Genomic DNA, 23,888 nt, shown 5'->3' with positions numbered 1-23,888 from the left:
TATAAGCTATTTTCAGCAACTTATAAGCCAATCCAAAGGGGCTCTTAATCTTCATCTCCAATCAAATGAGTTCACATAAATTAAAGTGAATAAAGTACATAAACAGAATTGAATTCACATTATATGGGGGAGACTCTTACCAGGACTATTAGCTAGTCTATAAACATACTAAGAGCCTGTATGGATGGGCTTAAAATAAGCAGCTTATAAGCCAAAAAAAAAAAGTTGGGGTAAGTTAACTTATTTTTTTGGCTTATAAGCTATTTTCAGCTTTTTTAATAAGTTAACCTACCCAACTTTTTTTTTTTGGCTTATAAGCTGCTTATTTTAAGCCCATCCATACAGGCTCTTAGTATGTTTATAGACTAGCTAATAGTACTGGTAAGAGTCTCCCCCATATAATGTGAATTCAATTCTGTTTATGTACTTTATTCACTTTAATTTATGTGAACTCATTTGATTGGAGATGAAGATTAAGAGCCCCTTTGGATTGGCTTATAAGTTGCTGAAAATAGCTTATAAGCTGTTTTCAGTTTTTTTGAGTGTTTGGCTGGTCAGCTTATAAGCTATTTTGTACTTAAAATAAGCCCAAAATAATAATTGGGCCCGTTTGGCTTAGCTTATCTAAAGCAGATATAAGCTGAAAACAGCCTATAAGTAAAAAAAAATAAGTTTGGCTATCCCAACTTTTTTTTTTTTTTAGCTTATAAGCTGTTTTCAGGTTATAAGCTGCTTTTTTTAAACCCATCCAAACAGGCTCTAAGAAATACAATTTTTTTTTAAAACCTGTAGCCTTGAGTATGCCATAAGAACTCTTGTCCTTTTACAATTTGAATAGAAAAAAAAATAGACTTTTCAGATCTCTTATCTGTTTTTTTTTTCCAGACCCTGATAAAAGGGTCATAAAACTATTTTTTTTTTTATAAAGGATCAAAAAAAACCATTTATCCCTAATTATTTTTATTAAATGTAAATAAGAAATAAGTTCACACAGATGAAGTGTTGTAGATTAAAAAAAAAATAGAAAAAAGAACACTCACCTAGCCATTTAATCTTCAATTATGCACATATGAGATTTTCACATCGTATTTCGGTTAAAACACGCGTCAAACTCACAAATAGGAGAAAAATAAGAAAATTAAACAAAAAAGGAAATTGGAGTTCAATGTACGTAATTATATTCTTCAAACAATAAATTGATTATTATCAGTTTTGTTACCTATGGGATTTAATATTTCGATTTAAGCCTCAAAATGAATCATCATCCAAGAACAAACTCCCTGCATCGTCAAATTATTTGACACTACTCTTCTCAATTACTACTACTACTAGCCAAATAATCAACCATACACTACATATAAATTAATATTAATGGCTTCGAGTAATCCAGATTTACCAGAAGGCACAGTACGTAACCTAATGGAACAAGACACATTAAAATGGGTATTTGTAGGTGGAAAAGGTGGTGTAGGGAAAACAACATGCAGCTCAGTACTAGGGATCCTTCTTTCACAAGTCAGATCATCAGTTCTAATAATATCAACTGATCCAGCTCACAACCTTAGCGATGCATTTCAACAACGTTTTGCTAAAACTCCAACCGTCGTTAATGGTTTCACCAATTTGTACGCCATGGTATTCCCTATTACGTTGGATCTTATTTAGTTTCTGGTGTTTTGTTACCGTTCTTTCTTATAATCCTGCTTCGGTTACGTTTCTTTTGTGCCGAGGGTGTTTCGGAAACAGCCTCTCTGCCCCATAAAGGTAGGGGTAAGGTTTGGTATATCCTACCCTCCTCAGACCCACTGGGGATTTAGGGGCGGAGCCAGGTAGGGCTCAGGATTCATCCGAACCCTTTCTGGCAGAAAATTACACTATTTATACATGATTAAAAATATTTTTTATTCATATATAGTAGATGTTGAACTCTATTCGTGCGTTTACTTTTTCATATTTTGAACCCTTTTAGTGATAATCCTGGATCCGCCACGGATGGGATTACACTGTGTATGTTATTGTTGTAGTTGTTTTTTACCGGAGGAGAAACCAGAATTCTTAGTTTATGAGTTTTGAATCACAATTTTATTTTTGCTTGCTGTGTTTTGAATAGATTATTTGTAGATATTAAATGCAAATTTTAATACAAATACATGGTTTGAGATAGAGTTACTGGGTTCAGCTGAAAGAATATTGTAACATGACTTGTAAAAGAAAGCATTTTTCATTATAAGTAGTACAGTTTGTCCACTCTTGAATTGAAAATTATTTTGTTACTCCATGTGATTTGTCGTCTCAATCAATGTGTTTTGTTATTAACTATTACCCAAACTCTGACCTTGATATCTTAGGTTTTAACTTATATGCATTTATAATGGAACAAAATTTTACAATATCTGTATAATTTATACATGTTATAGCAGGCTGTCTGCTTTAATTTTCATGTAACTAGTTCCACTTATTTAGTTATCTATGATTTTCTTTTAGGTGATTTGTCAGTGCAAAGTTTTTTTTAGTACTTACAGTGTGTAGAAGTTAACTCTATACTTATCGTGCACCTCGTACCATTACCATTTGTTACCTGCTTTTATACCCAACCAATCACTACAAAATAATCCAAAAGTTGATTTTCTAAGGTAAATCATTTTCTAGAGAACATGTTCTCCATGAGAAACATTCCTCCAACTAAATTCACCCTCAATGTTATTGATTAATTGCTGGAAGTGTAGAGAAATTATGATAAATGACAAAAGTATAATTATACCACTGTATTTTTATTTTTTCCTTTTTACTACTTTTGGTGGGGTGGGATGGGGCGCGAGGGGAAAGAGACATTGTTTATTTGGAATTGAAGCTTGACCCTCTTAACTTTTGAGCAATACTTGTTGTCGAGTGTAATGTATTTCAGTGAGTTCAAAGAGTGAGCTTTACACACAATTTGTCAAATTATGTTGCTTTTTCAGTTTATGGTCAATTTTGTTCCGATGTGCTGTTATGGGGTAATGATTTTATGATGAAGTTTTGTTCTTTAGGAAGTTGATCCAACTATAGAGAATGAAGAAGGCGGTTCAGAAGGAGTGGACGGTTTTTTCTCAGATTTGGCGAATGCAGTTCCAGGAATTGATGAAGCTATGAGTTTCGCTGAGATGCTAAAGTAAGTACCATTTTTTCATGACACTAAAAAGAAGTTCAAAAAATAAGTCAAGTGTTCTGAGAACTACTATAATCTTTTGAAATGTGAAAGATCTATTCTTAGATTGAGCCTTATTTGATTCCTAAGCAATAATAACTGATAGAAATGGACCAAACGATGATACACAAGGTGGTATTAGTTGATTGCATGTATAAATGAAAAAGAGATGCTTAGCACTTATGTCTCTAGACCCATTTTGCCATATTTTATTCAGTCATGGCCTTAGATTTTGTTGAGAAATGACGTAATAACTTCAATTTGGATGATCTCTTGCTCTTTGTTTCTAGAGATATTATAATAGAAATATATCAAGCAACATGAAGAGGATCACTGCAATTAATTGTTTGTATTTTCAAATATTCGGGTTTCTCTTTTCTTGATGATCATATTAGCATCATTTAGCTGAAGTTATTTAGCCTGAGTTTAAACTTTCGGCTTTATATCTAGATAGTCAAAAAAAAAAATCTTGGGCTGGTGAGATTGTCTTTATTCTCTATTCTGCTCCTTCGGTTAAGGAAAGAACTTGAGAATCACCTTACAATCATGAGATTGGAAGTTGTGGCAGCAAGCTAATGCTTACACCATGCATTACCACATGAGCTGCGCTGAACAATGAAAGATGTATACAGGGAAAAACTTTCTTATGTTGATATAGTTGTATGTGTGCACGAATACACAATGAGGTACTAGTCTTTTTAGAAACTTTCGCTTCCTTAATCAAAATTTTAGTACTTTATTGGAACAATTATCTGCCAAGCATGAAGTCCTAAAGTCGAGCTCAAATTATTCTCAACTGATCAGTAATTGTCTACTAAATTCCAGCACTTCAGGAAACCATCTGACTAGTGTAGTTGCCTGATCGGTTGGTTCTAGAAATATATGAGGGTTGGTAAATTTACATATTGCACAGTGATTTGAATCTTTTCTTGGTTGTTCTTTTGTGCAGCCTGGAAATTGGTTGATTTCCGCCCAAGTCTTAACTCGTGTAATATTTATTTCTTTGTCAGATTTATAGTGGTTCTTAGCTGCATATCCCTTTTTTTCTCATTTTCATGATTTCTGTTTGCAGAAAGATTTTGAAAATTAATTTTAATTGTGAGGGTGTCCCTTGCTTTGGTATGAATTTGAGTTTATTTAGAAGTACATTAGTCAAAAACCTACTTATCAACAAATAGATTATTAGTTGAACAGTTAGGTTAGGTTCCAAGATTGATCTTTCGGATTAGGGAAGGCAAATCTCATATAATACTTGTACCTCTGGATAGATATTTTGCCGAAAGGAATTTAGATACACAGGTCCTACCTTTTTATTCCATGGACCTTTTTAAGACTCATCAAAAGACGTCTAAGACTAATTACTATTACTGCATTTTTGTTCCACTGTTAACCTTGTTAAACAAAGTGCTCTATATCAATTATAAAAATAATAACTTTAGTAGTGGAGAAGTTCACTCGCTTCATTACTGCATCCCGTTATCTTCTTTTATAGCATGGTTGAGTAAAATTATACCAAGTCTTTGGTGTTTAGGAGGCTCTTGGGATCAAGCGTGGGCAAACTAAGATTGGAGTTTTAGAGCCAGGGCACTGGCTGTAGTTCATAGTATATAAAGAGCTACCGAATTGCACAAAGTGGTTCTATTTCGGAATAGGTGCCAGTTATAAGTTAAACTGGATTGTGGGGTTTACTTTTATTCCAATTCAAAGTGCTCATTGTTGCTTCTTCCTTTCCTGGACATCCGAATCATAGATAGCTGAACATCTTTGCAACGTTTTTCATTGCCAAGTTTCATCCTGTTATGGTACATTAATAGTGCTTATATGCTATTTGTTTGAGATCTAGAAGCAAAAACAAACTTTTGTTTTCTGGTTATATTTACACTTCTGGTGTTTTCTTTATCATTTGGATTTCAGTTTCGTTCGATTTGCTTCTTTCTAGATTGGTGAAAACAATGGATTACTCTGTAATAGTGTTTGATACAGCACCAACGGGACACACTCTCCGGCTGTTACAGTTCCCGTCGACACTAGAGAAAGGGCTTGCCAAAATAATGAGTTTGAAGAGCAAATTTGGTGGTGTGCTAAGTCAGGTAACAGCCCCTTCCCTCAGAAAAAGAAAAAGGAGAGAACTTTTCATTTCCACTTTTGAAGTATAAGGGATTACTGGAAATGTGTGCAAAATTATTGTTTGTCTCATCTGCAAGCCTGAAAGTTCGAGGCAGATTGTAGGACGTGGATTGATATGTTTTTGAATATTATCATTAATACAAAGTACCGTTAATCGCAGATGACTCGTATCTTTGGTGTTGACGATGAATTTGGTGAGGATGCAATTCTCGGCAAGCTTGAAGCCATGAGGGATATTATTGAACAAGTGAACAGACAATTTAAGGATCCAGTAAGAGTGTTCCTTATAATGGTCATTTATTATTACAAATGGGAACCATAGTGACAAAATTAGTCCAGAGTTCATAAGGTCATGCATTTTCTATAGGCTTGGCAGCAATGGACAAATCGTAGAAAATTTGAGCTCAGACGGTCATGCATTATCTGAGCCTTGTAGTTTCGATAACAATATATGTGAAACCTTTCTTTCAGTAGAAATTAGTTTCTTAATCCAGAATATTTAATCATTTAATTTAAAGTCCTTACTTGACACTCAACATTTTCTTATTTTTTGAATTAGAAAAAAGGAGTATATTAATAGTTGGATGAAAGCACATAAATATACAGAACACATATTCTGCCCATCTTTTTATTTTGATTCTGGAGAAATCTACTGTGATGGAGTGCAATATGTGTTATATATACATATGTGCTTTATGTCCAACTATTTAGAAAATAAAATCAAACACCAAAAGGAAATCAGCTATTGTTGCCTGTTGATCCAATTTATTTGGACTTTTTATTGATGGAACCAACTTCTTGTCCTGTGCAGGGCAAGGGAAAGTTCCTTACAGTGATTCTTTCTAATGGCTGAATACTTTCCCTGTGTTATTTGTTTACTTACTCTATGTTGTTGGTGTTGTGACTCTATTTTCTGCTTATAAATTAGCACCACTTTTCTTGCAGGACATGACGACATTTGTTTGTGTTTGCATTCCGGAATTCCTCTCTCTATATGAGACTGAAAGACTTGTTCAGGAACTCACTAGGTTTGAGATTGATACACACAACATTATAATTAACCAAGTGCTCTTTGATGTAGAAGGTAAACAATTCTCCCTCTTCTAGTGATTCCTCGATTGCCTTTCCATATTAATCTGTTTTCTTCGTCTATCTCACTTTGTTTATGATATTATGTTCCTATGCAAGAGACAACATAATTCTTGGACTTGTGACTGTTTTCAGTTGTTGAATCCCAGTTGCTGAAGGCTAGAATGCGGATGCAACAGAAGTACTTGGATCAGTTCTACACGTTATATGACGACTTCAATATTACCAAGCTGCCATTGCTACCACAAGAGGTATGAAAATACCTGCCTCTCAGAAACACATATACGTACCTCTCTTTTTCCCTTTTTTTTGTGGTGCAATCAAAGAAGGCACTGACGATAAAATCTTATCTAATTTGTAACATGGAGCTAGTGCATTATGCTATGACCATGTTAGATTATACATTTCTAGCTCATTCCTGATGCAAAGGTTATGGTATTTAAGTGGTTCTCCTTCTGCACTTTTCTTTTTAGTTTGTCCCCAAAGAATGACACATTTCTCTTTCTGAAAACTATTTAATATTAGGATCCCTAATTTACCCTTAATGATGTGATTTATGGGAGACAAGTTATATAAAGTTCATCTTCTTTTATAAGTACAGAGAACATAAAAAGACATGTCAAACTCTCACCATTGCTCATTTAAAAGGATAATTTTGGTGACATATGCTAAACTTGCATGTAAAAAGTCTTACTCCATTTAATTTCTTAAACTCCGCACCGGGGTGGGGGGGGGGGGGGGGTAAAGTATTTCCTAGCAAGGAAATCATGGAAATTGGTCCTGATATTTCTTGTCAAACCAATTGCAATTCACATTACTAATTTCTTTTTTTTGGTTAGGTTTGTGGTGTTGAAGCTCTGAAAGCTTTCAAGTATCATTTTCTAACACCATACCGACCTTCTCGTGCGCGTTGTTCAGCGGAAGAGTTGGAGAGTGGAATAGCCAAACTGAAAGAACAGTTGAAAGATGCTGAAGCAGAATATGAAAAAATTAGAAAAGGAAAAAATCAGGTTCAATCTTAGAAAGACTTTTCAAATGTTGGGGAAATAGTGCCATTGAACAAATTATCGTGTTCTTTGAGGATGTATAATTGTTTCATTCATTGCTATCCAGAAGGCAATAAATCTAGCTCCTTGGTCTTACAATATGCTGCTTCTTTGAGGTAGTGGATGATTAGGATCTTACAAAGATCTTGGATTTGTAAGTTATAACTACCAAATCCTTATTTTATCAAGAAATATTGGAAAACAAAATTCTTGAAGAATTGTTCCGTCAAAGGGAACGCTTATATTTCGTGAACCAAAAAGGAGAAGTTGTTTTTATCCTATAACTCATATCAATCTAGTCTTTTACGTAAACAACTGCTCCAGGATTGTTTTTAGGTGGATCTAAAGTAAAGATAATCATATGGGAATACTTTGCAACAGATGTGATGTCAAGACTACCTTACAATACAAGTGAAAAGGGTTTATTTTGCTAAGCATATAGCCTTATCCATTACCTTTTTCATCAAATCATTAAATAGGCTTCCCACTTCTCCCATAACCCAAATATTTGACTATATAAATTATCATTAATCATATTTCTCTGTTTAATTATCTCAGACCAACATCAAACAAAATTGTATAGTGGGGATTTATCATGAATTTGCTAGTTTTATAGTGGTTGCCAGCTCACCACAACCCTCCTTTATTCGGGGTAAATATCTACTCGCACTTAGTTTTTTTACACCAAATCGTGTAAGCTTATTGTAATTAAGTGATTTAATAAGGCGAATATACATGTTATTTAACCATGGTTAAGTACTAAAATGTTATATACAAACATATGTCATGTATCTATGGCTTGATGTAAACATCCGGTGTGAGTAAGGTTTTATCCATTATTCGTGTTGAAACTAGCAATGTAAGCAAGCTTAATTAATTGGAGTTGGGCATCCCAAATACACAGAAAGAAAATTATTTCTAAGTAATCCAGTGATATTTCGCACTCTATGTACAATCTCCACACCATAGATTTGGCATTTGGCAGTTTCAGGGTAGGCCACAACCAACAAGCTTCAGTAAATCAATGGGCCAAAAAAGTTATTATGGGGCAAGTTCAAGTACAATTCCCTGGGCCTGGAATTACAAGGCCCAAAAGAAGCTTTGACAGTAGATCAACTGGTGGCTGAGAAATTATCCTTGGTTTGTCGTCACCAATTTTCCACCACAAATTTCAGATGAGAAACTAACAAAGTTAGTCCCTTATGTTTGAGGATAGATTCAAAATAGTCCCTTAAGTATACACTTAACAATTTTGATCTTTTAAGTTTGTCAAAAGATAACACTTTTAGTCTTCGTCAAATATTTACCTAATTCATCTATTAGATTTGACATGAATTATGAAAAAAAAAACTAAAATTAGCGGAAACTCACATTCAGAGGTATAACTTTTTTAGCTTCTACTATTTTTGATTTACTTCTAGAGTCACGTGCAATGTTTTGAGGTGTAATGTCTACTATTTTTATAAATATATTCTTAGTGTCTAGTATAGTCTTTAATGAGAATTTGTTGGTGTTTATGGTTGAATCTTTTTTTTTTTCATTGTTTCTGCGAAATCTAACGAACAAAAATTGTTACTCGCTCTTTCCCAATTTATGTGGCATTTTTTCATTGTTTCTATGAACTTTAGCTAACATTTTAAAATGTATTTTTTTTTCTCAAATTGATATGAGAAAAGCTGCAACGTATAGTATTTTTCATGTAGTTTTCAAATATATAAATTTTAATGTTAAAATGTTAAGTTAATTTAATTTAGCTTCAAAATTTAATTAAATTAATTCTAAAAAAGCGAAAAATAGTAACGCATAAATTGAGATGGAGGGAGTAAATAACAGACACTAAAAGTGTTAACTTTTTGCAAGCTTAAATTCCCAAAACCCAACCTTCCTTCAAACAACAGAGACCATTTTTATCATTTTTATCAATTTATATGAGTATCTCTTCTTCGCCTTTCTTCCTTCCTTACCAAAATTAATTCTAATGGATACTATTTCTACCTCAGTTTCTTCACTTAAAGTTCCAACCATCCGTAGAAACTCTGCTGATTTCTACAATTTCAAGAATCCATACACACCACCTTCCTCATCATCCCACTTTAATTTCCGAAAACCAACTTCATTAATCTCAAACAAAACCAACTCTTTTACACACAAAAAAACTTGCAATTTCCCTACTACTAATTTCCCATCTCTATCTAAAAATCCACTTCACAAACAACCTTCTTTAAGGCATCATCAAACAGCTCATACTAGAGCTTCAAGTGGTTATGCTACAGCACTTATAGATATAGCTAAGTGTAACAACTCACTTGAAAATCTTGAAAAAGATGTAAGGAGGTTATCAAAATGGTTAAGAAATGAACAACTAAGTGCTATTATGACAGACCCTTTTGTGGAAAATAAAGAAAAAGGGTATGTTCTTAAAGAGATACTGTCTAAAGGGAAATTTAATAAATATTTGGTTAGTGTGGTGAAACTTTTGGTGGAGAAAAAGAAAGTGGGGATTGTGGATGAAGTGTTGATGGAATTTGAGAGGATTTATGATCAACTTTGTGGGACACAAGTTGTGCTGGTTTCATCTAAGGTGAAAATGGAAAAATGTGAAATCTTTGAAATAGCTAACAAGTTACAAGAGTTTAGTGGGGCTGAAAAAGTTAAGGTTAAGGTAAGAAATTTGGTTGATGATAAGAAGAGGTCAAAATCCTTTGTTATGTGATTAATGCGAACTCAAGATTTAGAGTCAGGTGAATTCTGCTCTTTATATATGTGTTAATTTTTTGTTTTTTTTACATGTATGTGTGACGAATATGTTGTGTATAATCTTGATCTACAATTGACTCTGCTAAAAGTGTGTTATATTTGAATTGATGAAAAAGTAGATGTATTGAATTTATTCGTCGCTACAGTTTCCCTTATATAAATGTACTGAATTTTACATATATATATATATATATATATATATATATATATATATATATACATACATATATATATATATACATACCTATATGTCTGTGTGTGTGTTTCGAAGACTGTGATTAGTCTTAAGTATTTGGATCCAGACGAATTTCTCTTTACCAAAATAACCATGATGAATTCCTCGTTGCCACAATATTTGGGAGAATTGAATTTTTGGTCCTTTATAAACTTTATTTAGTTTTATGATATTTTTACAAGAGATCTTTGTTTGTTTACACATAAGTGATCTAAAAAAAAAAAAAGAGATTTGAAAAAAATTATTTTCTTCCATTCAAACCGTAAGAGAGTAGGAGATTTTATTTTTCACCAATGATTTGCCAACTAAGAGTAAAGTGTCAAAGTCTGAGGTCTTAGTGTCTTACTACTCATAAAATTGAAAATTCAATTGGATTGTTCCTGGCACTAAAAAAATGAGAAAGGAAAGGTTTCACTCTACTCACAATGAGAGGAGTTACATATGTGGCCTCCTTAGCTTTTATTGCTTTAAAGATCCCGCTTGCTTCACACCTATATATGATAGAGAAAATACTTGTCTATTTTATTTCTCTTAGAGCCTGTTTGGAAAGCCACCTGGTAATACTACTGGTAGGAGTTTCCCCCATATAAATGTGAATTCAATTCTGTTTATGTACTTTATTCGCTTTAATTTATGTGAACATATTTGATTGGAGATGAAGATTAAGAGCCCTTTGGATTGGCTTATAAGTTGCTGAAAATAGCTTATAAGGTGTTTTCAGCTTTTTTGAGTGTTTTGCTGGCCAGCTTATAAGCTATTTTGTACTTAAAATAAGCCCAAAAAAATAATTGGACCCCTTTGACTTAGCTTATCTAAAGCAGCTTAAAAGCTGAAAAGAGCTTATAAGCCAAAAAAATAAGTTGGGCTAACCCAACTTTTTTTTTTAGCTTGTAAGTTGTTTTCAGCTTATAAGCTGCTTTTTTTAAACCCATCCAAACAGGCTCTAAGAAATATGATTTTTTTTTAAACCTGTAGCCTTGAATATGCCATAAGATCTCTTGCCCTTTTACAATTTGAATTAAAAAATAGACTTTTCAGATCTCTTATATGTTTTTTTTTTCCAGACCCTGATAAAAGAGTCATAAAACTAATTTTTTTTATAAAGGATCAAAAAAAACCATTTCTCCCTAATTATTTTTATTAAATGTAAATAAGAAATAAGTTCACACAAATGAAGTATCGTAGATCAAAAAAAAAATAGAAAAAAGAACACTCACCTAGCCATTTAATCTTCAATTATGCACATATGAGATTTTCACGTCGTATTTCGGTTAAAACACGCGTCAAACTCACAAATAGGAGAAAAATAAGAAAATTAAACAAAAAAGGAAATTGGAGTTCAACGTACGTAATTATATTCTTCAAACAATAAATTGATTATTATCAGTTTTGTTACCCATGGGATTAAACATTTCGATTTAAGCCTCAAAATGAATCATCATCAAAGAAGAAACTCCCTGCATCATCAAATGCTTTGACACTACTCTTCTCAATTACTACTACTACTACTAGCCAAATAATCAACCATACACTATATATAAATTAATATTAATGGCTTCGAGTAATCCAGATTTTCCAGAAGGCACAGTACGTAACCTAATGGAACAAGACACATTAAAATGGGTATTTGTAGGTGGAAAAGGTGGTGTAGGGAAAACAACATGCAGCTCAGTACTGGGGATCCTTCTTTCACAAGTCAGATCATCAGTTCTAATAATATCAACTGATCCAGCTCACAATCTTAGCGATGCATTTCAACAACGTTTCGCTAAAACTCCAACCGTCGTTAATGGTTTCACCAATTTGTACGCCATGGTATTCCCTATTACGTTGTATCTTATTTAGTTTCTGGTGTTTTGTTACCGTTCTTTCTTATAATCCTGCTTCGGTTACGTTTCTTTTGAGCCGAGCGTCCTTCGAAAACAGCCTCTCTGCCCCCATAAACGTAGGGTTAAGGTTTGGTATATCCTACCCTCCTCAGACCCCATTGGGGATTTAGGGTGGAGCCAGGTAGGGCTAGGGTTCATCCGAACCCTTTCTGGATGAAAATTACACTATTTATACATGATTAAAATTATTTTTTATGCATATATAGTAGATGTTAAACTCTATTCGTGCATTTACTTTTTCATATTTTGAACCCTTTTAGTGATAATCCTGGCTCCGCCACGGATGGGATTACACTGTGTATGTTATTGTTGTAGTTGTTTTTTACCGGAGGAGAAACCAGAATTCTTAGTTTATGAGTTTTGAATCACAATTTTATTTTTGCTTGCTGTGTTTTGAATAGACTATTTGTAGATATTAAATGCAAATTTTAATACAAATACATGGTTTGAGCCAGAGTTACTGAGTTCAACTGAACGATATTGTAACATGACTTGTACAAGAAAGCATTTTTCATTATAAGTAGTACAATTTCTCCACTCTTGACTTGAAAATTATTTTGTTACTCCATGTAATTTGTCGTCTCAATCAATGTGTATTGTTATTTATTATTACCCAAACTCTGACCTTGATATCTTAGGTTTTAACTTATATGCATTTATAATGGAACAAAATTTTACAATATCTGTATAATTTATACATGTTATAGCAGGCTGTCTGCTTTAATTTTCATGTAACTAGTTCCACTTATTTAGTTATCTATGATTTTCTTTTAGGTGATTTGTCAGTGCAAAGTTTTTTTTAGTACTTACAGTGTGTAGAAGTTAACTCTATACTTATCGTGCACCTCGTACCATTACCATTTGTTACCTGCTTTTATACCCAACCAATCACTAGAAAATAATCCAAAAGTTGATTTTCTAAGGTAAATCATTTTCTAGAGAACATGTTCTCCATGAGAAACATTCCTCCAACTAAATTCACCCTCAATGTTATTGATTAATTGCTGGAAGTGTAGAGAAATTATGATAAATGACAAAAGTATAATTATACCACTGTATTTTTATTTTTTCCTTTTTACTACTTTTGGTGGGGTGGGATGGGGCGCGAGGGGAAAGAGACATTGTTTATTTGGAATTGAAGCTTGACCCTCTTAACTTTTGAGCAATACTTGTTGTCGAGTGTAATGTATTTCAGTGAGTTCAAAGAGTGAGCTTTACACACAATTTGTCAAATTATGTTGCTTTTTCAGTTTATGGTCAATTTTGTTCCGATGTGCTGTTATGGGGTAATGATTTTATGATGAAGTTTTGTTCTTTAGGAAGTTGATCCAACTATAGAGAATGAAGAAGGCGGTTCAGAAGGAGTGGACGGTTTTTTCTCAGATTTGGCGAATGCAGTTCCAGGAATTGATGAAGCTATGAGTTTCGCTGAGATGCTAAAGTAAGTCACATTTTTTCATGACACTAAAAAGAAGTTCAAAAAATAAGTCAAGTGTTCTGAGAACTACTATAATCTTTTGAAATGTGAAAGATCTATTCTTAGATTGAGCCTTATTTGATTCCTAAGCAATAATAACTGATAGAAATGGACCAAACGATGATATAGAAGGTGGTATTAGTTGATTGCATGTATGAATGAAAAAGAGATGCGTAGCGCTTATGTCTCTGGACTCATTTTGCCATATTTTATTCAGTCATGGCCTTAGATTTTGTTGAGAAATGACGTAGTAACTTCAATTTGGATGATCTCTTGCTCTTTGTTTCTAGAGATATTATAATAGAAATATATCAAGAACCATGAAGAGGATCACTGCAATTAATTGTTTGTATTTTCAAATATTCAGGTTTCTCTTTTCTTGATGATCATATTAGCATCATTTAGCTGAAGTTATTTAGCCTGAGTTTAAACTTTCGTCTTTATATCTAGATAGTCAAAAAAAAAAAAAAAATCTTGGGTTGGCGAGATTGTCTTTAATCTCTATTCTGCTCCTTCGGTTAAGGAAAAAACTTGAGAATCACCTTACAATCATGAGATTGGAAGTTGTGGCAGCAAGCTAATGCTTACACCATGCATTACCACATGAGCTGCGCTGAACAATGAAAGATGTATACAGGGAGAAAGCTTTCTTATGTTGATATAGTTGTATGTGTGCACGAATACCCAATGAGGTACTAGTCTTTTTAGAAACTTTCGCTTCCTTAATCAAATTTTTAGTACTTTATTGGAACAATTATCTGCCAAGCATGAAGTCCTAAAGTCGAGCTCAAATTATTCTCAACTGATCAGTAATTGTCTACTAAATTCCAGCACTTCAGGAATCCATCTGACTAGTGTAGTTGCCTGATCGGTTGGTTCTAGAAATATATGAGGGTTGGTTAATTTACATATTGCACAGTGATTTGAATCTTTTCTTGGTTGTTCTTTTGTGCAGCCTGGAAATTGGTTGATTTCTGCCCAAGTCTTAACTCGTGTAATATTTATTTCTTTGTCAGATTTATAGTGGTTCTTAGCTGCGTATCCCTTTTTTTCTCATTTTCATGATTTCTGTTTGCAGAAAGATTTTGAAAATTAATTTTAATTGTGAGGGTGTCCCTTGCTTTGGGTATGAATTTGAGTTTATTTAGAAGTACATTAGTCAAAAACCTACTTATCAGCAAATAGATTATTAGTTGAACAGTTAGGTTAGGTTCCAAGCTGAATTGATCTTTTGGATTAGGGAAGGCAAATCTCATATAATACTTGTACCTCTGGATAGATATTTTGCCGAAAGGAATTTAGATACACAGGTCCTACCTTTCTATTCCATGGACCTTTTTAAGACTCATCAAAAGACGTCTAAGACTAATTACTATTACTGCATTTTTGTTCCAGTGTTAACCTTGTTAAATAAAGTGCTCTATATCAATTATAAAAATAATACCTTTAGTAGTGGACAAGTTCACTCGCTTCATTACTGTATCCCGTTATCTTCTTTTATAGCATGGTTGAGTGAAATTATACCAAGTCTTTGGTGTTTAGGAGGCTCTTGGGATCAAGCTTCGGCAAACTAAGATTGGATTTTTAGAGCCAGGGCACTGGCTGTAATATAAAGAGCTACCGAATTGCACAAGGTGGTTCTATTTCGGAATACACGTGCCAGTTATAAGTTAAACTGGATTGTGGGGTTTACTTTTATTCCAATTCAAAGTGCTCATTGTTGCTTCTTCCTTTCCTGGACATCCGAATCATAGACAGCTGAACATCTTTGCAACGTTTTTCATTGCCTAGTTTCATCCTGTTATGGTACATTTATAGTGCTTATATGCTATTTGTTTGAGATCTAGAAGCAAAAACAAACTTTTGTTTTCTGGTTATATTTACACTTCAGGTGTTTTCTTTATCATTTGGATTTCAGTTTCGTTCGATTTGCTATTTTCTAGATTGGTGAAAACAATGGATTACTCTGTAATAGTGTTTGATACAGCACCAACGGGACACACTCTCCGGCTGTTACAGTTCCCATCGACACTAGAGGAAGGGCTTGCCAAAATAATGAGTTTGAAGAGCAAATTTGGTGGTGTGCTAAGTCAGGTAACAGCCCCTTCTCTCAGAAAAAGAAAAAGGAGAGAACTTTTCATTTCCATTTTGAAGTATAAGGGATTACTGGAAATGTGTGCAAAATTATTGTTTGTCTCATCTGCAAGCCTGAAAGTTCGAGGCAGATTGTAGGACGTGGATTGATATGTTTTTGAATATTATTATTAATACAAAGTACTGTTAATCGCAGATGACTCGTATCTTTGGTGTTGACGATGAATTTGGTGAGGATGCGATTCTCGGCAAGCTTGAAGCCATGAGAGATATTATTGAACAAGTGAACAGACAATTTAAGGATCCAGTAAGAGTTTTCCTTATAATGGTCATTTATTATTACAAATGGGAACCATAGTGACAAAATTAGTCCAGAGTTCATAAGGTCATGCATTTTCTATAGGCTTGGCAGCAATGGACAAATCGTAGAAAATTTGAGCTCAGACGGTCATGCATTATCTGAGCCTTGTAGTTTCGATAACAATATATGTGAAACCTTTATTTCAGTAGAAATTAGTTTCTTAATCCAGAATATTTAATCATTTAATTTAAAGTCCTTACTTGACACTCAACATTTTCTTATTTTTTGAATTAGAAAAAAGGAGTATATTAATAGTTGGATGAAAGCACATAAATATACAGAACACATATTCTGCCCATCTTTTTATTTTGATTCTGGAGAAATCTACTGTGATGGAGTGCAATATGTGTTATATATACATATGTGCTTTATGTCCAACTATTTAGAAAATAAAATCAAACACCAAAAGGAAATCAGCTATTGTTGCCTGTTGATCCAATTTATTTGGACTTTTTATTGATGGAACCAACTTCTTGTCCTGTGCAGGGCAAGGGAAAGTTCCTTACAGTGATTCTTGCTAATGGCTGAATACTTTCCCTGTGTTATTTGTTTACTTACTCTATGTTGTTGGTGTTGTGACTCTATTTTCTGCTTATAAATTAGCACCACTTTTCTTGCAGGACATGACGACATTTGTTTGTGTTTGCATTCCGGAATTCCTCTCTCTTTATGAGACTGAAAGACTTGTTCAGGAACTCACTAGGTTTGAGATTGATACACACAACATTATAATTAACCAAGTGCTCTTTGATGTAGAAGGTAAACAATTCTCCCTCTTCTAGTGATTCCTCGATTGCCTTTCCATATTAATCTGTTTTCTTCGTCTATCTCACTTTGTTTATGATATTATGTTCCTATGCAAGAGACAACATAATTCTTGGACTTGTGACTGTTTTCAGTTGTTGAATCCCAGTTGCTGAAGGCTAGAATGCGGATGCAACAGAAGTACTTGGATCAGTTCTACACGTTATATGACGACTTCAATATTACCAAGCTGCCATTGCTACCACAAGAGGTATGAAAATACCTTCCTCTCAGAAACACATATACGTAATCTTTTTCCCTTTTTTTTGTGGTGCAATCAAAGAAGGCACTGATGATAAAATCTTATCTAATTTGTAACATGGAGCTAGTGCATTATACTATGACCATGTTAGATTATACATTTCTAGCTCATTCCTGATGCAAAGGTTATGATATTTAAGTGGTTCTCCCTCTGCACTCTCCTTTTTAGTTTGTCCCAAAAGAATGACACATTTCTCTTTCTGAAAACTATTTAATATTAGGATCCCTAATTTACCACAGAGAACATAAAAAGACATGTCAAACTCTCACCATTGCTCATTCAAAAGGATAATTTTGGTGGCATATGCTAAACTTGCATGTAAAAAGTCTTACTCCATTTAATTTCTTAAACTCCGCACCTGGTCGGGGGGGAAGTATTTCCAAGCAAGGAAATCATGGAAATTGGTCCTGATATTTCTTGTCAAACCAATTGCAACTCACATTACTAATTTCTTTTTTTGGTTAGGTTTGTGGTGTTGAAGCTCTGAAAACTTTCAAGTATCATTTTCTAACACCATACCGACCTTCTCGTGCGCGTTGTTCAGCGGAAGAGTTGGAGAGTGGAATAGCCAAACTGAAAGAACAGTTGAAAGATGCTGAAGCAGAATATGAAAAAATTAGAAAAGGAAAAAATCAGGTTCAATGTTAGAAAGACTTTTCAAATGTTGGGGAAATAGTGTCATTGAACAAATTATCGTGTTCTTTGAGGATGTATAATTGTTTCATTCATTGCTATCCAGAAGGCAATAAATATGGCTCCTTGGTCTTACAATATGCTGCTTCTTTGAGGTAGTGGATGATTAGGATCTTACAAAGATCTTGGATTTGTAATGTAACTACCAAATCCTTATTTTATCAGGAAATATTGGAAAACAAAACTCTTGAAGAATTGTTCCATCAAAGGGAACGCTTATTTTTCGTGAACCAAAAAGGATAAATTGTTTTTATCCTATAACTCATATCAATCTAGTCTTTTACGTAAACAACTGCTCCAGGATTGTTTTTAGGTGGATCTAAAGTAAAGATAATCATATGGGAATACTTTGCAACAGATGTGATATCAAGACTACCTTACAATACAAGTGAAAAGGGTTTATTTTGCCAAGCATATAGCCTTATCCATTACCTTTTTCATCAAATCATTAAATAGGCTTCCCACTTCTCCCATAACCCAAATATTTGACTATATAAATTATCATTAATCATATTTCTCTGTTTAATTATCTCAGACCAACATCAAACAAATTTGTATAGTGGGGATTTATCATGAATTTGCTAGTTTTATAGTGGTTGCCAGCTCACCACAACCCTCCTTTATTCGGGGTAAATATCTACTCGCACTTAGTTTTTACATCAAATCGTGTAAGCTTATTGTAATTAAGTGATTTAATAAGGCGAATATATATGTTATTTAACCATGGTTAAGTACTAAAATGTTATATACAAACATATGTCATGTATCTATGGCTTGATATAACATCCGGTGTGAGTAAGATTTTACCCATTATTCGGGTTGAAACTAGCAATGTAAGCAAGCTCAAATGATTGGAGTTGGTCATCCCAAATACACAGAAAGAAAATTATTTCTAAGTAATCCAGTGATATTTTGCACTCTATGTACAATCTCCACACCATAGATTTGGCATTTGGCAGTTTCAGGGTAGGCCACAACCAACAAGCTTCAGTAAATCAATGGGCCAAAAAAGTTATTATGGGGCAAGTTCAAGTACAATTCCCTGGGCCTGGAATTACAAGGCCCAAAAGAAGCTTTGACAGTAGGTCAACTGGTGGCTGAGAAATTATCCTTGGTTTGTCGTCACCAATTTTCCACCACAAATTTCAGATGAGAAACTAACAAAGTTAGTCCCTTATGTTTGAGGGTAGATTCAAAATAGTCCCTTAAGTATGTACTTAACAATTTTGATCTTTTAAGTTTGTCAAAAAATAACATTTTTAATTTCCGTCAAATATTTACCTAATTCATCTATTAGATTTGACATGAACTATGAAAAAAAAACTGAAATTAGCGGAAACTCACATTTAGAGGTACAATTTTTTTAGCTTCTACTATCTTTGATTTATTTCTAAAATCAGGTGCAACTTTTTAAGGTGTAATATCTACTATTTTTATAAATATATTCTTAGTGTCTAGTATAGTCTTTTAATGAGAATTTGTTGGTGTTTATGGTTGAATCTTTTTTTTTTTTCATTGTTTCCGAACAAAAATTGTTACTCTCTCTGTCCTAATTTATATGGCATTTTTCACTTCCCGATATTCAAATTGCATGAATTTTAACTAACATTCTAAAATGTATTTTTTCCCAAATTGATATGAGAAAAATTGCAACGTATAGAGCTTTTCATATAGTTTTCAAATATATAAATTTATATGTTAAAATGTTGAGTTAATCTAATTTAATCAAATTGACTCTAAAAAAAGCGAAAAGTAGTAACACATAAATTGAGATGGAGGAAGTAAATATTTAACTGACACTAAAAGTGTTAACTTTTTGCAAGCTTAAATTCCCAAAACCCTTTGGTGCATACTTAAAGGGACTATTTTGAATCTACCTTCAAACATCAGAGACCATATTTATCAATTTCTATGAGCATCTCTTCTTCACCTTTCTTCATCCCTTTTTCTCAAAAGTTAATTCCTTACCAAAATTAATTCTCATGGATACACTTTCAACCTCAGTTTCTTCACTAAAAGTTCCAAGAATCCATAGAAAGTCTGCTGATTTCTACAATTTCAAGAATCCATACGTACCACCATCTTCCTCATCGTCCCACTTTAATTTCCCAAAACCAACTTCATTAACATCAAACAAAACCAACTCTCTTTACAACAAAAAAACTTGTAATTTCCCTACTAATACTTTCCCATCTCTATCTAAAAATCCACCTCTCAAACAACCTTCTTTAAGGCATCATCAAACAACTCATACTAGAGCTTCAAGTGGTTATGCTACAGCACTTATAGATATAGCTAAGTGTAACAACTCACTTGAAAATCTTGAAAAAGATGTAAGCAGATTATCAAGATGGTTAAGAAATGAACATCTAAGTGCTATTATGACAGACCCTTTTGTGGAAAATAAAGAAAAAGGGTATGTTCTTGAAGAGATATTATCTAAAGGGAAATTTAATAAATATTTGGTTAGTGTGGTGAAGCTTTTAGTGGAGAAGAATAAAGTGGGGATTGTGGATGAAGTGTTGATGGAATTTGAGAGGATTTATGATCAACTTTGTGGGACACAAGTGGTTTTAGTTTCATCTGAAGTAAAAATGGAGAAAAATGAAATCTTTGGAATAGCTAAGAAGGTACAAGAGTTTAGTGGGGCTGAAAAAGTTAAGGTTAAGGTAAGTAATTTGGTTCATGATAAGAAGAGGTCAAGATCCTTTGCTATGTGATTAATGCGAATTCAAGATTTAGAATCGGTGAATTCTGCTCTTTATATATATGTTAATTTTTTGTTTTTTACATGTATGTGTGACGAATATGTTGTGTATAATCTTTATCGACTATTGACTCTGCTAAAGTGTGTTATATTTGAATTGATGAAAAAGTAGATGTATTGAATTTATTCGTCACGCTAGTTATACAAAAACAGTCTCCCTTATATAAATGTACTGAATTTTACATATATGTGTGTGTGTGTGTTTCGAAGACTGCGATTAGTCTTAAGTATTTGGATACAGACGAATTTCTCTTTATTAAAAATGACCATTACGAATTCCTCGTTGCCACAATATTTGCCAACTAAGAGTAAAGTGTCAAAGTCTGAGATCTTAGGTCAAAGTCTAAAAGTGTGAAAATTCAATTGGATTATTCCTGGCACAGAAAGAATAAGAAAGGAAAGGTTTCAGTCCTTTGCTCTAACCAGTTGAGCTAGCTCATAAGATTTCACTATTAGGCTCGTAGACTCAATAGACTCACTCTACTCACAATGAGAGGAGTTATATGTGTGGCCTCCTTAGCTTTTATTTCTTTAAAGATCCCGCTTGCTGCACACCTACATATAATAGAGAAAATACTTGTCTATTTTATTTCTCTTAATTCAATTTCTCTCTGTTTCTTTTTAGTAATATAGTATTGAATCTCATACATGCCGAATGTATTTGCTCAGACCTTCTTTCCAAGAAACTATGACTTAGATAGATAGATGCTGAGTGTATTTTCAGAAAACTAGTTAGGCTTGTCATTTTGAAGAAAGGAATATCATCCTAATGAAAGCTTGATTCTTCCCTTATCAATGTTTGAGATGTCTCGTTGTGCCAAATTCCCTATTTCTTTTTTTACGATATGACTTTTATGCTTGGCTCCTACATCAGATACTTTTCTTTTAAGCTGAAGGTCTACCGGAAACAGCCTCTCTACCTCACAAAAGTAGGGGTAAGGTCTGCGCACATCCTACCCTTCCCCAACCCCACCTGTGAAATCACATTGGGTATGTTGTTGTTGTTGTTGACTTTTATGCTTGGTGGTAACTCGGATCGTATGTTCTTTAGATGCCTAGCTTATCTGTCAGTTGTCTGCAGTGGCGAATTCAGGATTTTCACTCAAGAGATTGGAAAAAAATAACAAAAGCTAAATATAAAAATTAATGTTGTCTCTGGGATCGAACCTTGGACGCTGGCTAAACATACAAAAAAACATTGTTGTCCGTGGAGATCGAACCTTGGATGCTAGAGAGCATTTTGAATGCCCTGGACCGCTTGAGATAATCTTTTGGATATTTTTAGGGTGTTCAAAACTTATATGTGTACAAAAATACAGAAAATCTACCTTATATATACAATGTAATTTTTTTACCGAAGATGTTCGGGTGAACATCCTTCCACCCCCCTAAATTCGCCCTTGGTTGTCTGGTTGGTTCAAATTTACTTATAAGCAGGCGAAAGGTTCAAACTGTTTAGCCGGGAGCGAGCCAAATTTAGAAATGAAAGTGAAAGAGTAAGAAAAAAATGTGCGCTACGTTGAAGTTTGGTGAAATAATAACATCAATATAGAAACTAAAGCCATTAAAGTTTATTTATTAAACAAATAATTTCCTGATATTCACAACACATCTGGTAAAAATACTATCCAAGTTAATTATATACACTTGAGATATGTTCATAAATCTCTCCCATCGAGGCTACCAATTCTCCTTGACAATCTTAAATTTTTCGAGAACAAACTTTCCTTCTTTATACTGTTGGCTTTCATCATATGCTCTTTCATATTTCCATCCCAAAACTTCCCCACAATCAGAGCACTTAACATCAGCCACAGTATGCAAACCAGTCATTAGGTGCCGATCCTCCTTTAGCCCTATCACTACATTCATGGCATGCGTAAATAAATAAGCTCTCCCAGGGCTTGCCTGCCTTTTACAAGATTATGTGTCATATACAAAAGCAGATATAATTGGTGGCTAAGGGGATTTATCATTAGAGAAAGAAAGTTATTTTAATCTTATGTATACAGTGTGACTTTTCCTTGAAAGGGGTTTGGATGAACCCCTTCCGCCCCTCTGGCTCCGCCCATGAATACAACATGCTGAGATGGAACAAGAGGAGCGGAAGGGGTTTAGTCGAGCCCTCTTGCCAAAAAATTATATTGTATATACAAGGTTACAATATTATTTTCATGTATGTAGAGTAGATTATAAACAATCTTGGTGAAAGTCCTGCCTTCAGCACTGATAACACAGGTTCGATATGTTCAAGTGAACTCAATATTCTTGACACAAAACATAGAAATATGTAAGTGGAAAAGAGTCAGTTAAATTATGAACCTAGTGACTTCGGCTCAACAATTAAGACAATCACTAAATAAGTACAAAATATAGATTTTCAAACTTAGTAAATCAAATGAGTTGTGGTAGAATTCTGAAATCCACCATGTATTTCAAATCCTGAATTCGTATCTGAAACTCATAATTTCAGAACTATAATTAGTCTAAGAACCTTAAAGGTTGATTTATCAAATTTAAATTCTGCTCTCGTGCCCCTGACCGTAATAATTTCAAGTTCTCCTAGAAAAGCAAAAATGAAAAGCTTGAGATTAATTGAAAGAAAAATCATAACCTGGAAATTTTTGGAGACGATATCATCATGAAGAGCAATGTGATTTCGGCATTTACAGCAACTATATATCCGTGGACCGAATAATCTTTCTTCCATATGTTTGAAAATTGAATGGTCTCTCAAAATTAGAGGATCTTGAAGTTGGAAGCAAGTAAATTAGTTTGACTAGTATTAAATGAATTAGTTTGTAGAAAGATTAACTTCTTGTTTGCTTTGAAGCAAAAGCTTTCTTCAAGTTGCTGGCATCAACAATTAGGCTGCAATTAAGATGAAAGGGAAGGAATTAATAAGAAAATCGCTTGATTGAAGATTTACAAATTAACTACTAGTAGTAAACTGCAATCAATCATCATTAAATAAATAATTAGGTGTTGATAAGGATCAAGGATGGGATTCACTATTTAATTGCCCCCTTGTTTTAGAGATAATCTTATGATCATTAATAATTATTATAACTTGAGAAGTGGTAGTAATAACTAGCTAGTG

The 23,888-nt window shown here is 33.6% G+C and overlaps 4 protein-coding genes across 9 annotated transcripts; 3 read left to right on the top strand and 1 right to left on the bottom strand.

The window, feature by feature from the left end:
• Nucleotides 1-939: 939 nt before the first annotated feature.
• Nucleotides 940-7,656, top strand: LOC132640705 (ATPase GET3A-like). Its single transcript, XM_060357430.1, has 7 exons — nucleotides 940-1,635; nucleotides 3,030-3,151; nucleotides 5,127-5,277; nucleotides 5,475-5,585; nucleotides 6,260-6,398; nucleotides 6,539-6,654; nucleotides 7,243-7,656. The coding sequence occupies exons 1-7, from the start codon at nucleotides 1,372-1,374 to the stop codon at nucleotides 7,423-7,425; spliced, it is 1,086 nt and encodes a 361-aa protein (XP_060213413.1). The 5' UTR covers nucleotides 940-1,371; the 3' UTR covers nucleotides 7,426-7,656.
• A 1,646-nt stretch (nucleotides 7,657-9,302) lies between these two features.
• Nucleotides 9,303-18,216, top strand: LOC132640704 (ATPase GET3A-like). Of its 6 annotated transcripts, XM_060357426.1 has the most exons (8): nucleotides 10,020-10,190; nucleotides 12,075-12,256; nucleotides 13,650-13,771; nucleotides 15,751-15,901; nucleotides 16,098-16,208; nucleotides 16,883-17,021; nucleotides 17,162-17,277; nucleotides 17,794-18,216. In XM_060357426.1, exons 1-8 carry the CDS (start codon nucleotides 10,166-10,168, stop codon nucleotides 17,974-17,976), a joined length of 1,029 nt encoding a protein of 342 aa, XP_060213409.1. In that variant the 5' UTR covers nucleotides 10,020-10,165; the 3' UTR covers nucleotides 17,977-18,216. The 6 variants fall into 6 exon arrangements, 5 of the variants coding, with proteins under 5 accessions (XP_060213407.1, XP_060213409.1, XP_060213410.1 ...); XM_060357424.1 differs by lacking the exon at nucleotides 12,075-12,256 and having other exon boundaries at nucleotides 9,303-10,111; XR_009582343.1 differs by lacking the exon at nucleotides 12,075-12,256 and having other exon boundaries at nucleotides 9,304-10,111; nucleotides 17,176-17,277; nucleotides 17,794-17,931.
• Nucleotides 18,217-19,890: 1,674 nt separating this feature from the next.
• Nucleotides 19,891-20,938, top strand: LOC132640703 (ATP synthase delta chain, chloroplastic). The gene has a single exon (XM_060357423.1). The coding sequence runs from the start codon at nucleotides 20,004-20,006 to the stop codon at nucleotides 20,739-20,741; it is 738 nt and encodes a 245-aa protein (XP_060213406.1). The 5' UTR covers nucleotides 19,891-20,003; the 3' UTR covers nucleotides 20,742-20,938.
• Nucleotides 20,939-22,378: 1,440 nt separating this feature from the next.
• LOC132642376 (protein yippee-like At4g27745) lies at nucleotides 22,379-23,671 on the bottom strand. Its single transcript, XM_060359605.1, has 2 exons — nucleotides 23,403-23,671; nucleotides 22,379-22,696 (listed from the first exon to the last, which is right to left on the bottom strand). Exons 1-2 carry the CDS (start codon nucleotides 23,496-23,498, stop codon nucleotides 22,469-22,471), a joined length of 324 nt encoding a protein of 107 aa, XP_060215588.1. The 5' UTR covers nucleotides 23,499-23,671; the 3' UTR covers nucleotides 22,379-22,468.
• Between the last annotated feature and the right edge of the window lie 217 nt (nucleotides 23,672-23,888).

The sequence above is a fragment of the Lycium barbarum genome, chromosome 5 (genome assembly GCF_019175385.1).
Source record: "Lycium barbarum isolate Lr01 chromosome 5, ASM1917538v2, whole genome shotgun sequence".
Lineage (NCBI taxonomy): Eukaryota > Viridiplantae > Streptophyta > Magnoliopsida > Solanales > Solanaceae > Lycium > Lycium barbarum.
Note: the sequence above shows the minus strand (reverse complement) of the source record. Positions and strands in the feature narration are given on the sequence as shown.